This window comes from Pseudorasbora parva, chromosome 12, assembly GCF_024679245.1.
Source record: "Pseudorasbora parva isolate DD20220531a chromosome 12, ASM2467924v1, whole genome shotgun sequence".
In the NCBI taxonomy this organism is placed as follows: domain Eukaryota; kingdom Metazoa; phylum Chordata; class Actinopteri; order Cypriniformes; family Gobionidae; genus Pseudorasbora; species Pseudorasbora parva.
Window position 1 is genome coordinate 41,028,658 of NC_090183.1, and position 14,904 is coordinate 41,043,561.

A 14,904-nucleotide genomic window follows, 5' to 3' on the forward strand; every position below is an offset into this window, starting at 1 on the left:
ACGCATGAAGTATGTGCCACTCTGCCCCCCCGGCCACAATGGCCTTACCAGTTTCCAGTCAAGCGCAAATTCACTGCTTATTCAGTTTAAAACTGGACTCAACTTGAAAAATCGAATTTAAAAAATGTAATCTTTAAATTATGTTTAACATTCGAATTTGAATGTGTCATTATTTAAATGATGTACTGATTATAAATAAATAATGAAGTATTTCAATTTTAACTATTCCTTTAATGTCCCCTTAAAATATCAGCGCTGCTATTTCTGCTGACTACATTGGTTTATCTGTAGATGTCCTCTGTGTCAGGGGATGGTCACCCCCTCTGGTGGATGCTGCTAATTAACATTCCTGTTTGGGACAGTAGGTCGAGGTTGCGAGGCCGACAGGGACGCATGCCTGGCCTGGTGAAATCTGTCTCCCACACACTGCTATAATCACCAGCTCCTCTAGATCAGGGGAGGGGAGAGCACTGACCCCTCAGTACAGAAAGGACATGTCACTAATTATTGGTGCACATCCTGGGTCCCAAAGGGTTAAGAATTCTGTTTAAGAGACAACCAAATGTTAAAAGTGATGCTCTCTACTCTATGAGCTCTAATAGTAGTTACCTTTGGAACCAGATTTGGTTCCAAAGGTATTTAGTGGTGGTTTCTCAGACAAGCATCACTACTGTAGCTCACACCGTGAACCTATTAAGCAATTTGGCACAACTTGTTTGTTTAATACCTCAAATAGGTTGCAATTTATTTTACAGTACCTAGTTATTTCAATTACTATATCGTATCTACATGAGAAACAGGAATGTAAAATAAAATGCTACGGTCAGTCTGTTTCCAAGTGTTTCCCAGAATTTACAAAACTTCTAATATATAATTTATTAATATAGCCTATATGTAAATAAATGGCATTAAAAAAAAACAACGGATACTATAAAATATTAACTCCTAATGTGGATATTTAATCCATTAATGATCTTGGCAGGAAGCTAAAGGACAGTCTAAAGGAGTCAACGTGACCAGAAACATTCTTTCTGGTGCTGTTTGTTGTTTACTGTGCATTACTGTGTGTAAAACAGTTCCCCCTCCGTTTATTTTATGAGCAAGGTGGAATAATTATATACATTCACAATGTCACTTCCCAAAATATATGAGCAATGGCTACTATCTTTGCTGAGAAGATATTCATGGAGTTATATATAGACTTGAATAAGCCAGTTTGGCATGTTAATACCAAAACAAACACTGGACGTCTGGGCTGATATAACATTATAGCCTATAATGAAGCATGTTATAAGGCGATAGATTATGCTCCTCGAACCATTCCTGAACCAGTTTTGCTTTGTGGCAGGGCAAATTATCCTGCTGAAAGAAGCCACAGTCACCAGGGAATACTCAGGTAATAATCGGGTGTACATGGTCTGCAACAATGCTTAGGTGGTACGTGTCAAAAGTAACATCTACATGAATGGCATGACCCAAGGTTTCCCAGCAGAACATTGCCCAAAGCATTACACTGCCTCCGCTAGCTTGCCTTCTTCCCATAGTGCATCCTGGTGCCATGTGTTCCCCAGGTTAGTGACGCACACGCACCCGGCCATCCACGTGATGTAAAAGAAAACATGATTCATCTGTTTTGTGGTCCAGTTCTGATGCTCACGTGAACGCTGTTGGCACTTTCAGCAGTGGACTTGGGTAAGCATGGGCAACCTGACTGGTCTGCAGCTAGCTACAGTTTCACTTTCTGCCTAATATATCCCACCCACTAACAGGTGCAATGATAAAGAGATAATCAGTGTTATTCACTTCACCTGTCAGTGGTCATAATATGCTTGATCAGTGTAGATAGATAAACAGACAGACGGATAGATAGATAGATAGATAGATAGATAGATAGATAGATAGATAGATAGATAGATAGATAGATAGATGATAGATAGATAGATAGATAGATAGATAGATAGATAGATAGATAGATAGATAGATAGATAGATAGATAGATAGATAGATAGATATGCATTGTTTAATTTAAATATTGTTTTTGAAATGTTGTGTTTGTGCTACACAAACAAAAAAAGGGTGTCAAAATTGTACCTTTAGGGGTACAACAGCTTGTCGCTGGGGCAGTACCATTAAAATGACATCTTTGTACCATTTTTACCACAAAAAGGTTCATTATAGTACCTTAAGGTACGCATTTGTACTCAAAGGTACTAATATGCACCTTTTAGGAGTAAAACAAAAGATGTCCTTTTAAGGGTACTGCCCCAGCGACAAGCTGTTGTACCCCTAAAGGTACAATTTTGACACCCTTTTCTCTGTGTGTATCTGCCTTTAAAATAAGTGATGCTTGGTTTAATATTTGTTAAAACTGCAAAGCCATTCGAACATTTTTAAGTGTAGGCCTAGCTTAAGTTTCCAAACACTTTCGAATAATTTAGTCACTGCGAGGCACGTCACCATTACATTACCAAAGACATACAATTATATTATTATGTTAATCCACAGAAATATCATGGTTTTACCACAATGGTAGCGTCCAAAAATGATGGTCTGCTTCTTTGTAAGTTGTCAGAGTAACGCCTCTGAGACTGACAGTGTGTTGAAAAGCGCGGCTGTTATCAGTGACAGCATCAGGAAATGTGTGTTGACGCGCGCTCATTCATCTCGTCTCCTCGTGCTGATTCCAGCCAATGAGCGCCAGGACACCCCCACCAACCAGAGATATCCCTCTGAATCTGATTCTGCGGGACAGATACTGTACCTCACCCAATGGACCGGCCCGGACGCATGAGAACCTTGATCACTATTTTAACAGACATTTTCAGATTCCTCCTGCTGCTCGAGTGAAAGGAACTCAATTGGATACTAATTCATATTTCATTAGGCTATGTCAGGCTATATGGATATTTCTTTTTTCATTCAGAGTACGTTTATCGATCCTAACGTGGAAAGATACATTATTTGAATTATGAGGAATACAGTATCTCAAGAGACGTAATGAACCTGTGACTTTCTTTTTTGGACTAAATTTGTTAACAAACTGGCCGTGCGTAACATGAGAGAGTTTGATGGAGTTGGATGCGCGTCAGCGGCGCGCAGGGACAGGCAGCGCGCGCGTAACGGCTTTCTGTCACGCCGTGAGCCGAGCGGCAGCGCTCACCGGATTTACCTGCTCTTTATCTTACAGCTGCTCGTGTTTACCCCCAGTGTGGACTCTTCTTGGTGGTAGGTGTTTCTAATTGTTTATTTAAGTGGCATAAGAGCCACTCATTGGCATTCGTTCATTTTCTTTCCGAAATCGATTTTAAAGGCCTAGAATAAACTGTCAGTAGTAGGCCTATTGGGGTTGTTTACCTTAATTTACTGCATAGATAAATAAATCTCATCATATCAAATCCTGAAAGTACAAAGTTGTATTACAATTTGGGAACAATCATAACAAGAATCCTTTAATAAAACAGGAAAATATGATGGAAATTCCTAGATTAGCTTATAAGGAAGTACTATTACAATTAAATACAATTCAAAGAAATGCATGATTTTAATTATTAACACACATTTATCGAGATAAAAAAAAGATTGTATTTAAATGTGTATTTAGTTTACATCATCGTATGTAATAAATTCACTTATATCAGTATATCAGGGAAGAACAAGTCATTTCCCAGAAAGCATTAACTGGGTTAAATTTCTTTGCATTACAGTGCAGTAAATTCCTCTTCCTGCCATTTTAATTCTTCAACTCAAGTTCTTTCCGTCCCCTTTCAATACAATGTGAGTTTGTCATTTTTCTGTTTTATGATCCACTCAGCCAGAAAATAAAAGCTTTCACACACACACTCAACCACTGGTCTATGTGGTTTACAGGGACTCTCCATAGGCGTTATTGATTTTATACCGTACAAACCGTATTTTCTATCCCCTTACACTGCCCCTACCCCTAAACCTACCCATCACAGGAAACATTCTGCATTTTTATTTTCTCCAAAAAAAAAAAAAACATAATTTAGTATGTTTTTAAAGCTATTTGAATTATGAAATGTCCTCATAAACCAGATTTATAGTGTAATACCAGTGTAATACCCATGTAGTTATACAAATTTGTGTCCTAATAAACCACCTAAACAGGCACACGCGCACACACACACACACACACACTTACACACACACACACACTTACACACACACACACACACACACACACACACACACACACACACACACACACACACACACACACACATGAATATAGTAAAGTAAATATATATTCTTTAATATATATTTTTCCCCACACCAATTCCATTCATAGTCCAGAGCATAACAAGGAAGGGTGGTCTTAGGTGGTCTTGACTACAAGTAATGTACAGTTACTTGTAGTCAAGACCACCTAATACGAGACCGAGTTGAGACCAAGACCAGACCAGCACTCCTTAAATTCATAAAGATCCACATTACTGCCTGAGAAATGACTTATTTTTAATCAATAATAGTCAATAATACATAATTAGAATAAGACACTATAGAGCTGTTACACCAATCCAATGAAATCATTAACAAACAAAAAAAAATATCTTTGCACTGGTGGTGGTACAGAAGATGCATCTGAATTGGTAAATTAAAAATGCATAAATAATGTTGAGAATAATGTAGATTTTTTTGTATTTAATGATTGTATAAAAGCAATATAATGTTTGCAGTCATGCTCAAATTTGTGAAAACATCTCTCTTGCTCTTGTGATATTGCTTAATTATAATGTGTATAAAAATCCGGATCTTATACAAATACTTTTTTGCAACAATATCTTGAATTTTGTGAGCATTTGTATTAATTTTGGTGTCATTTTTGACACAATCCCCTATTTCTGAACCGGCAAAATAAATAAATCAAAGAAGAAATAAGTAATTGTTGCATCTGAAGCAGTAAGTTTTACATCCAATCACATTAATGACGTTAATTATTAAATTAGACAATGCACTCAGCAATTTAGTAATATTCCAGGAGTTATGGTCTTGACTGGTCTTGAAACAAAATCCCGAGACCTAAGTTTGAGACCGAGACAAGACCGAGTACAAATGTGGTCCAGACCGAGACATGACCAAGACCTTCAAAAAAAATGGTCTTAAGTCTGGTCTCGAGTACTAAAAGTAAATAAAAGTACTAAAATGTAAAAAAAAAAAGAAAAAAAAGGGGGGAAATAGTTGATATAACATCATTTTCACAGATATTAGTGAAAAGATAAAACGAGACAACAAGAAAGAAGAAGAGAGTAAATTAGCTCTAGATGTCTGGCAGAAATACGCACCGTGTATTACTTCCTCAGAGCAGTTGTTAGTAAAGACAGAGGAGTCTGATGTCTTAAACTGACATTGATCATCACATTACAGACTGTTCTATAACACGTCTTGGCTGGATCAGCAGACCTACTTGTGTGCTAACACACCATATAAACACACTTGCTAGGGTGATATAGATTTGAAGTGACTTGGTTCAGAAGTTATAGCTTTTCATCTCCATTTCTTCATTGTAAAACAGCAGACATGATGACACAATGGCAGACTTCGCCTTTAAAAACGTCTAATTGCAGCATTCAAAAGTTCCCCATCACGTCTCAGAGGTAGCAATATCAACATAGTCAGCACACTGCCTAGTGCCCCACAGCTGAGTAAACAACATAATCTCAGTCCACGCTATTTTTTGATACTTTCAATTAAAACAAATGCGGGGTTTCTCTCATACACGCACGATAAGACAATAATACCGTATTTCATGAATGGGAAAAGGAGGGTTATCTTTTGTATCATCTCTGTTAAAATAACTATACGTATGGCCCCTTTTGCTCTCTATAAGGCAGTGGGGATTCGACGGCGTGAGTACGCAAGACAGCCATGGCGGCATGCCCAAATCCATGTGAGCCAGTGGTGATAAATATCTCTCAGTTCCTAAGGTAATTTATACAGTTATGGGGATTGTTGTCATCATTGCAATCAATTCACGCGTAGCGGTTTTCTGGCTCACGTGCAGCAGCCTTTCCCAATCCCAGCCGCATGCAGCTGATAAGTGTTCTGGAACAGAGAGGCAGAGCGAGATTGTGTTTCTGTGTGTCAAAGATCAACAGGGCAACCGTGCAAAGCCGGCAATAGCAGGCCCTCCCATGGATGCTATAGCGTGAGGAATAAGTCTTTCATTGGGTCGTATGTTTGCACTAGTATGTCAGTGTGCGCGAGAGAGAGAGAGAGCGATAGGGACAGGGACAGCCATAAGAGGAGTGGAAATTGTTCAGTAGATTTGTACGGAGTGCTGTCACACAAACCCAGACACGACTGACTGGATAATGAGATCCGGGAAGGAGACAAGGGCGCGTGAGCACAGCGTAAACCTCGCTGAGGGTGTCTGTGTGGTGCGCTTAAACAAAACTTGTAGAACAGAAATGACTCCAACACAAATATCCATAATGGCAGACATTTGTAGCTGGAATTCAGGTATACTAGTAAGAATTGTTTTACATTTATGCATTTGGCAGACACTTTTATCCAAAGCGACTTACATTGCATTCAAGGTACACATTTAACATTTTTGTCAATTATTGCTTTCCCTGGGAATCGAACCCATGACCTTGGCGTTGCTAGCGCCATGCTCTACTCATTGAGCTACAGGAAAGACATGGGAAATAGGATTCAATTATGCAGTAAGAAATAAAGGGATAAAAAGTCCTTAAAGAGTCCTTAAAGGGATAAAAAAAAAAAACCTGACTCTGTTCCACAGCGTAAAGAAAATCACACAGGTCTAGAATGACATGTGATGACAGATTTTTATCATGGTATTTCGTAACTATTTAACATTTTCATGAAATGGTAGCTAATTCAGATAACTTCATACAATCTCAAGTATGATTTCACCCACTTCGTACAAATCGATTAGTACAGAAGTGTAGGGTTTTTAGGTCCACCACTAATCCAAACTCTCATTGGGGTGAAATTGGACGCAATTAGATGGTAAACTATCCCTTTAAAGGATTAGATCACTCCAGAATGAAAATTTCCCAATAATTTACTCCCTCCATGTCATCCAAGATGTTCATGTCTTTCTTTCTTCAGTAGAAATAATGGTGGACATCAGGAACCAACGGGTTGAAGGTCCAAATTGCAGTTTCTATGCAGCTTGAAAGGGCTCATGATCCCTGCCAAGAAATAAGGGTCTTATTTAGCTAAACGATCTGTCAATTTCTAAAAAAAATACTCTAAACCAAAAATGCTCGTCTTGCACTAGCTATATGATTTAAATCTATGCATTACCTAATCAAGTTGGAAAGGTCACGCTTGGAAGGGCTTAAAAGCTTCTAAAGGCGTTAGAGTAGACCTGCATCCCAATGTCCATACTAACATCACAAATAGTATGTGAGATTACAATAAGTGCGACAAAGCATAGTATGTTAAAAGTCCCTGGATGGGCTAGATTTTCTGCTTTGGAGGAGGATTCGGTTCAGAACTACAAACACACTAGTAAAAAGTGTTTAAAAAAATACAAAACATGGCAGATATGTACGACCGACGAGGTTTAGATAAAGGTTTGAGTGACTAATAATACAAGTTTAACCTGATATTGATTTAATGTTATCCATGCTATATTTCATCTGCAATAGCAATGTGGACTTTTATAAAGATCTGTTTAGCCATTAACTTACAAACACATGAGGAGAGTCTCCACATAAAAGACCCGCGACTGCAGATCAAAGTGCTACTGCATTTTTCTCTGATACAGTAGGAAATTAAATTAAATGTGGAGGATTTTAACTGTTTAACTACCCTTATTCCTCGGCTTGGATCATGTAGAGCCCTTTGAAGCTGCGCTGAAACTGCAGTTAGGACCTTCAACCTATTGGTCCCGTTAAAATTCACTAAATGGAGAAAAATCGGTGAATGTTTTCCTCAAAAACTTAAATTTCTTTTCAACTGAAGAAAGAAAGACATGTACATCTTGGACAACATGGAGGTGAGTACATTTTTAGGAAATTTTCATTCTTGAGGGAACTAATCCTTTATGACTCATTAAAGCACAAACTGATTTTGGGGGGGGGGTTTACAAATTAGATTAATGAATTAATAAATGGACTTTTTTATTAAATTATTATACTACGTTAAGGTTCCTCAAACTCGGTCCTTGAGCTCCAACCCTGATCAAACACATCTGAGCTGATCACTAGGGCTGAATCTGAAATCGCCCCCTATACCCTTAAACAGCACACTTATTTGATGGGACAGCCATTTGTAGTTGTGTCCAAAACCATAGTGGACGTTATTAAGTGCTCATTCAATCCCACATTGTACCGCAATAACAAGTGTACAGCCAATGTAAACTCAACAGCTGTCCAACTTCAGGCACTCGTTTTCATTTACTCCTTCAAGTGAACTGTATTAGTGGACTGACGTAGGGAATAGTGAATGAGGGTTAAGGGAGTGATTTCAGATTCAGCCTAGAAAATCAAATCATAGGTAGGTGAGTTTGATCAGGGTTAGATCAAAAGTCTGCGGGTCAGTGGCCCTCTAGGACTGAGTCTGAGGAACCCGTGATAAAAAACAAGCTGCGAGAGACATAAAAATAGCATAGCTATTAGAAAATCAGACAATTATTAAATGTAGTGGTCTTTACGCTAAAAATATTTGACAGTCGAATGATTGACTATTCTAAAGAACCGTGTAACATGAACTTTGAAGGTTTGCTCTAACTAAAGATGACCCAGAAGTTGTAATTTTCTCTAATCACAAGACTGCCAACTACTGCAATAGAAATGCACGTTTATAATTATTCATTTATCAGATTCTTAGTCAACTAATGTGTCTGTTTCTGTAGGTACATTGGTGCATTAGGTGCACGGGTCATATGTGACAACATTCCAGGGCTGGTGAACAAGCAGAGACAGCTCTGCCAAAGACACCCAGACCTCATGCAATCCATCGGAGAGGGAGCCAAAGAGTGGATCCGAGAATGCCAGCACCAGTTCCGACACCATCGCTGGAACTGCAGCACGCTGGAGCGAGACCACACTGTGTTCGGCCGCGTCATGTTGCGCAGTCAGTATTTATGCTACACTTTATCATCTTCATCATACAGTACTTGAACTATGCAACCCTGCACTGTAAAAAAAAAAAATCAGGCCCCATTTGCAAATTTTCTAAAGAATGATCACATCTAAATTTTTTAGTTGGCCAAATTTAACTTCTTTGAATTAAATTGCATCAATTCACAGAAATTCAATTTGGCCAACTGAAAAATATAGATGTGATCAGTATTTAGAAAATTTGCAATTGGGGCCTGCATTTTGTTACAGTGCGTATCATAAAGAAAAGCACCATATTTCAAATGGTTAAATTAAAAAAAGCTGTTTGCAGAGGTAATTCTCACCAAACTCAAAGTCATGAACATATCACACCAAAATCAAAAGAACGATATAAGAAAGCATATTTTGCATAAAGAAAAAGCGGCTATACTGCCCAGAACTAGGTTTTGGCATATACTGTACCTGTACAGTAAATGCATTACAGCCATCAACAACAATCACTTCAATATATCTGTTGGACAGTGGTAGGGACAAAAAGGTCTCCACTCCAAGAATAGGTGAAAGTCTTAGAGTCAGTGGATATTCTCCAAATACAAGTGGCTAGTCAGAGGGGGTTCTCTACAAGCTGATGTATAAACAGTAATAGGAGATGTAAATATTTGTGCAGATGACTCTGGCAGACAGACAAAGTTGCTCTTTTTGACATATCACCCTCTGTTCTTGTTCAGTGCATAAGCTAGAGGAGGAAAATGAGCAAAATAGGGGTCATTTTGCACTACTTTGGCAAAAAAACACACCTCAAGGCTATGAGTGCAATCGACCAAAGAAACTAAAGGTGAAGGAGTGTCAGCTTGAATCAGTTGAATGTTACAAAACTGTAGGGTGGCCTCCTGCACTTAGTTCAGCCAAGAGGATGATGTTAGAGTTGATATAACTAAAGCACAGTGGATTTAAAATCCTATTAAGACTCTTATTGGCTTGCTTGACTCTTTTAAAACTACTGAAAAGTTACTTTTTATGTTAAAACACTTTAGGACAGCTGTAAGTTTTGTTCCAGGCAGTGTTGGTCGGGTTTCACACTCTCTTGATTCTATTGAACCCTGGCGCATTTGTGTTCATCATTCATCATCAAAAACATGCATAAAGCATGATAGAAAGCACACGCAGGTCAATTTATAATTTTTGTTAATTTGCTTAACAGCAGACTGAATGCAGAGTGAAAAGCAGAGTATGTGCATCGCATAAAGGCGGAAACTGACTTGCAAACTGACTCTTTTGAGGAGCCATTCATTTTTTGCCCAGAGTACACTCGCTCCACACGATGACACTGCATGTGTATCGATGTAGACCAGCGAGTGTGTAAACCTCACTCCCCTGGCTTGCCAGAGATGCCGGTTCAAGTCCTTCTCAAATAGGACCGGTTACATTTGGTGCCATTGACCGGGATGGGAGTAAGGTTTAGGGGGGTGAGAGTAACGGAAGTAGGTCAGTAAGAGCTGTGCATTTAAACCTCACTCCCCTGGCTTCAAGAGGAGCGCTAGTGGCTGCGGTCTTTAACGTCCTTGTTAGCACACTCGCCTCCCATACCAAAATGCCGTTTCGAGTCCCACTTGGAGCAGGTCGAGTAGGACCGGATACATTTGGTGCCATTGACCAGGATGAGAGTGAGGTTTAGAGGGGGTGAGTGTAACAGATGTAGGCCAGTAAGAGCTGTGCATGTAAACCTCACTCCCCTGGCTTCATGAGGCACGCTAGCGACTCCCGCTAGCGGCTTCGACCATTAGCATCCTTGTTAGCAAGCCTGCCTCCAATGCCGGAAACAACCGGTTCGAGTCCCGCTTAGAGTAGGTTGAGGTTGGACCGGTTACATTTAGTGCCATTGACCAGGATGAGAGTGAGGTTTAGAAGGGGTGAGTGTAACAGACGTAGGCCATACAGAGCCGTGCGTATAAACCTCACTCCCCTGGCCTCAAGGACTAGTTACACAAGCTCACTCTCATTTGTATCCAAGGTAAATCATCACCACTGTCATCCCCTACAGACGTTTTGTTGAATTAGTGATGTCATCATCAGCTAAAACACATGTGCAGGTTACCATACTTCCTGAATAAGTGCACAACCAAATCGGAGTTGTTTTCAAATCACGCCACTCAGATCATATATTGTGCTCATAACCTCTCCTGTGTCTGCATGACAGCTGTCACAGTGACCCGTTTCGAACTAAACTGCCAGTGTGAAAGCACTCTGAAGTCAACAGTATACACCATACATGAAATTCTTTTTAAAGCACAGAGATATACCACATTTTTCAACATGCTAATATGAAAAATACATATTGTTCTTCTCCATCAGGCAGCCGCGAAGCAGCGTTCGTTTATGCAATTTCCTCTGCAGGCGTGGTTTATGCCATCACCAGAGCATGCAGTCAAGGTGAGCTGAAGATCTGCGGCTGTGACACGCACAGGAGAGGTCGAGCCAGCGATGAAGAAGGGGACTTTGACTGGGGCGGCTGTAGCGACAACATTAACTACGGTATCAAGTTTGCCAAAGCTTTTGTGGATGCCAGAGAGAGGATGGTCAAAGATGCCAGAGCACTGATGAATCTGCACAACAACCGCTGTGGGAGAATGGTAAGTGTCAAGATTCACACATTGGATTGATTATCATTGCAAGATATACCCCAATAGGCAATTAGGTTCTGACCCTGAAGGGGGTTTGTTTTGTGAAACATGGGGGGTAAACCAGCAAGCTTATTATGAAAACTTTTTAATCTGTGTTATGGAGTGGTTCATAGGTCATGGGTTGAGTTTTGTTTTCTTTAGGCAGTCAAGCGTTTTATGAAGACTGAATGCAAGTGTCATGGAGTCAGCGGGTCATGTGCTCTCAGGACATGCTGGCTGGCTATGTCTGATTTCCGGCGAACGGGGGACTACTTGAGAAAGAAGTACAATAGTGCTGTGGAGGTCATGATGAACCAGGATGGTACAGGCTTCATGGTTGCAGACAGAGAATACAAGAGGACAACCAAAAATGATCTAGTATATGTTGAGAACTCTCCAGATTATTGCCTAATGGACCGATCGGCAGGTAAGCAAAAAAAAAAATCTCAGTGTTGAGTGTTTTTGTACCATTTTTCCATATTATAGTATATAAGAATGACTGGGCAAAATTTACAAAAGCTGTTAAAAAACATGTCTGAGTCATATTTCACCCAAAAGTCAAAAAGAAATCAGAAATTATATATTTTTTTAGAGAGAGACTAATTTAAGGGCTATTTGGATTTTGCATTGATACAGTTTTAAGCACATTTCTCCCCCAATTGTATTACTGCAATGACAAAACATTACATTCTACATTAAATTCTAAAATATTTATCAAAGTAATACTTGTTACACTACCTTAATTGTATAAAATATAGCATTTTTCTGTAATACAGTAATGATTTACATTTATTAGAAATTATCATAGTAATGAGAATCTAATGAGAACCACCAGAATGTGTGAGGAATAAAGTTGTACACAATCAACATTAAAATACTGTCATAATGCATAATAAGTCTTAAACATATAGTCCTAAAATATGCTTGATTTTGTATGCCTTTATTAAATATAAATAACATTTAGATTTTATTATAATTTATTTGTGTTTTTTTGGTTTTGGGGCAGAATGTGACCTAGACTTAGTGCAGTTAGTGCAGAAAATAGTGCCGTTGTCCCATGGCAAAAAACATGGTACATTTCTGCAAAGGTCGTTATCTCAGAAAACGTGTTTTAGGAATATATGAGTTGCCTATCGATTCACAATGTAACATTTTACAACTGTACCTGAAAAATCCTTTCCTGCATTTATGTTTCAGGTTCTCTGGGTACAGCTGGACGGGCGTGCAACAAGTATTCCCGAGGCATGGACGGCTGTGAGGTCATGTGCTGCGGCCGTGGGTACGACACCACCCGTGTAAAACGTGTGACCAAATGCGAGTGCAAGTTCAAATGGTGCTGCGCCGTCGAGTGCAGGGACTGTGAGGAAACGGTGGACTTCCACACCTGTAAACCACATAAGAAACCCGACTGGCTCGATTTGACTTGACTGCCGTGACCACGACCAATCAGCAGCTACTGGTGCTTTTCTGTTCTCAGGTTTTTAAAGTGGGCCGCTGCACTGTGCGTGGTGTAGTTTAAGACTATAATGCACTTGCAGAACCCTGAACTTTATTCGCCTTCAATGATGCAAGCGCAGAGATCACAGGCCAGTCTGGAGTACTGGTAGACGGCGGGTGTCATGGGAAATTAAACAATGGGCATTGTTTGGTGTTTTATAGAACGAACTGTGATCAGGACAATCATTTCACTATTTTCAAACTGTAAAACACCTTTTACTGATAATATGTGTGCCTATATACATCGAATTATGTTTTTGGACAGCTGTGATAAATGCATTAATGCACAATATACAGCATCAAGCTTCCCAAAGAACATAGCAATAAAACGCATTTCACGCAAAGAACAATTCCATTTAATTGTCCAAAAAGGGCGCTGTAAAAATATTGCTAAACAGTGATAACTGTGTATCCCTTCATTTACTTAAAGGAGCTGTATGTATGAAATGTATTTCAATTAATCATAAATGGCCCTGATGTCATTAGACATTAATAAATCATGTTAATTTCAAATACTTATATCACTGAAAACAGCAGTCCGGCCAGAATATTGTCATTTAAAAGTTTTTGTTGCAGCCCTCAACTGATGTTGTGTTTTGGCCTGAAGCTCCACCCTCCACCTATCTACCAATCACAAAGTCAGTAGAGATTCGGCATCCAGGGGGGGAGGGGGATACACCGCTCAGCAGTCATTTGAAAGTAATTGCAGTACCAGCTTTGGCCACAATCTTACATACACTTTCTTTAATAGACCATGATTTTTGATACACAAATTGTGCACAAAAGAATTAGATCAATGTATCATGACACATATACCATTGTCAGTGTATATCCGAGAAATATATTTCATCTCTTGTTATCTTTTTAATACCGAAGCACTTAAACATCCCTTCAAATATGAGCATTTTTGTTTGGTTTGGTAGAGTTTTGTTCTGCTTAACTTATATCTATGATTAAGTCAGTGATGGATTTCTCATTGAAATGTAATGTTTATTGAAATAAAATGTCCAGGCCATCAGACTATAAACTATGCACACAACATATGAAATTGTATGCTCAAATTAGTTTCTGAGAATAAAAGTGCACAGATTTGCTACAATGAGCACTTGAAAATACAGTTTTGGTTGAAGCTGTCAGTAGCAACTATACAAGATACCTTTAAGATGATATGTGCATGAAATAATAGCCAGTCTGAAGCCAAATGGCCTCTCTGAATATATTACTGCTTGCTTCATACTTATGTCCTCATGTAAAACCCACACTAAATGCCAAATCATTGCTAAAATAAGACGGCAGCTTACTGAGATTGAGCAGTAAAAATAGTCAGGTTAGCATGACTCGCATTCTTCGCCATTCATTTTGTTGGTCTGAATGAAGCACCTTGGTTTGACAACATGGTTGTTTCTAAATTTGCTGTTGAGATGGATGAGTGAAGCAATCGGGTTGTCATGCTGGTGGGTAATGCGTGTTCAAAATGGTGGCCCCATTAATCTAAAGCAACCTGAAACTTTGTCAGGTAAAGGCCATGGAAGCTTATTTTGTCACTGTACACTGTCATTGATGAAAGAGACCAAAAAGGAAAGCAGTTACTATACAGTTACTATCCATTTATTCATTTGTGTTCAAAATTGCCTCAAAGAATGAATGCGGATTCTTTTAAATAAATATTTCATTATTCAATTAACTTAATT

General features: G+C 39.1%; 1 protein-coding gene across 1 annotated transcript; it reads left to right on the forward strand.

The window, feature by feature from the left end:
- Positions 1-2,773: 2,773 nt before the first annotated feature.
- wnt2ba (wingless-type MMTV integration site family, member 2Ba) lies at positions 2,774-14,268 on the forward strand. The gene is made up of 5 exons (XM_067460317.1): positions 2,774-3,225; positions 8,849-9,069; positions 11,409-11,686; positions 11,879-12,143; positions 12,914-14,268. The coding sequence occupies exons 1-5, from the start codon at positions 3,056-3,058 to the stop codon at positions 13,141-13,143; spliced, it is 1,164 nt and encodes a 387-aa protein (XP_067316418.1). The 5' UTR covers positions 2,774-3,055; the 3' UTR covers positions 13,144-14,268.
- Positions 14,269-14,904: the final 636 nt, after the last annotated feature.

Coding starts and splice junctions, on each gene's coding strand:
- wnt2ba (XM_067460317.1), top strand. CDS start 3,056: ATGAGAGAGTTTGATGGAGTTGGATGCGCGTCAGCGGCGCGCAGGGAC. Junction 3,226..8,848: donor AGTGTGGACTCTTCTTGGTG/GTAGGTGTTTCT, acceptor CTGTTTCTGTAG/GTACATTGGTGCATTAGGTG. Junction 11,687..11,878: donor ACAACCGCTGTGGGAGAATG/GTAAGTGTCAAG, acceptor TGTTTTCTTTAG/GCAGTCAAGCGTTTTATGAA.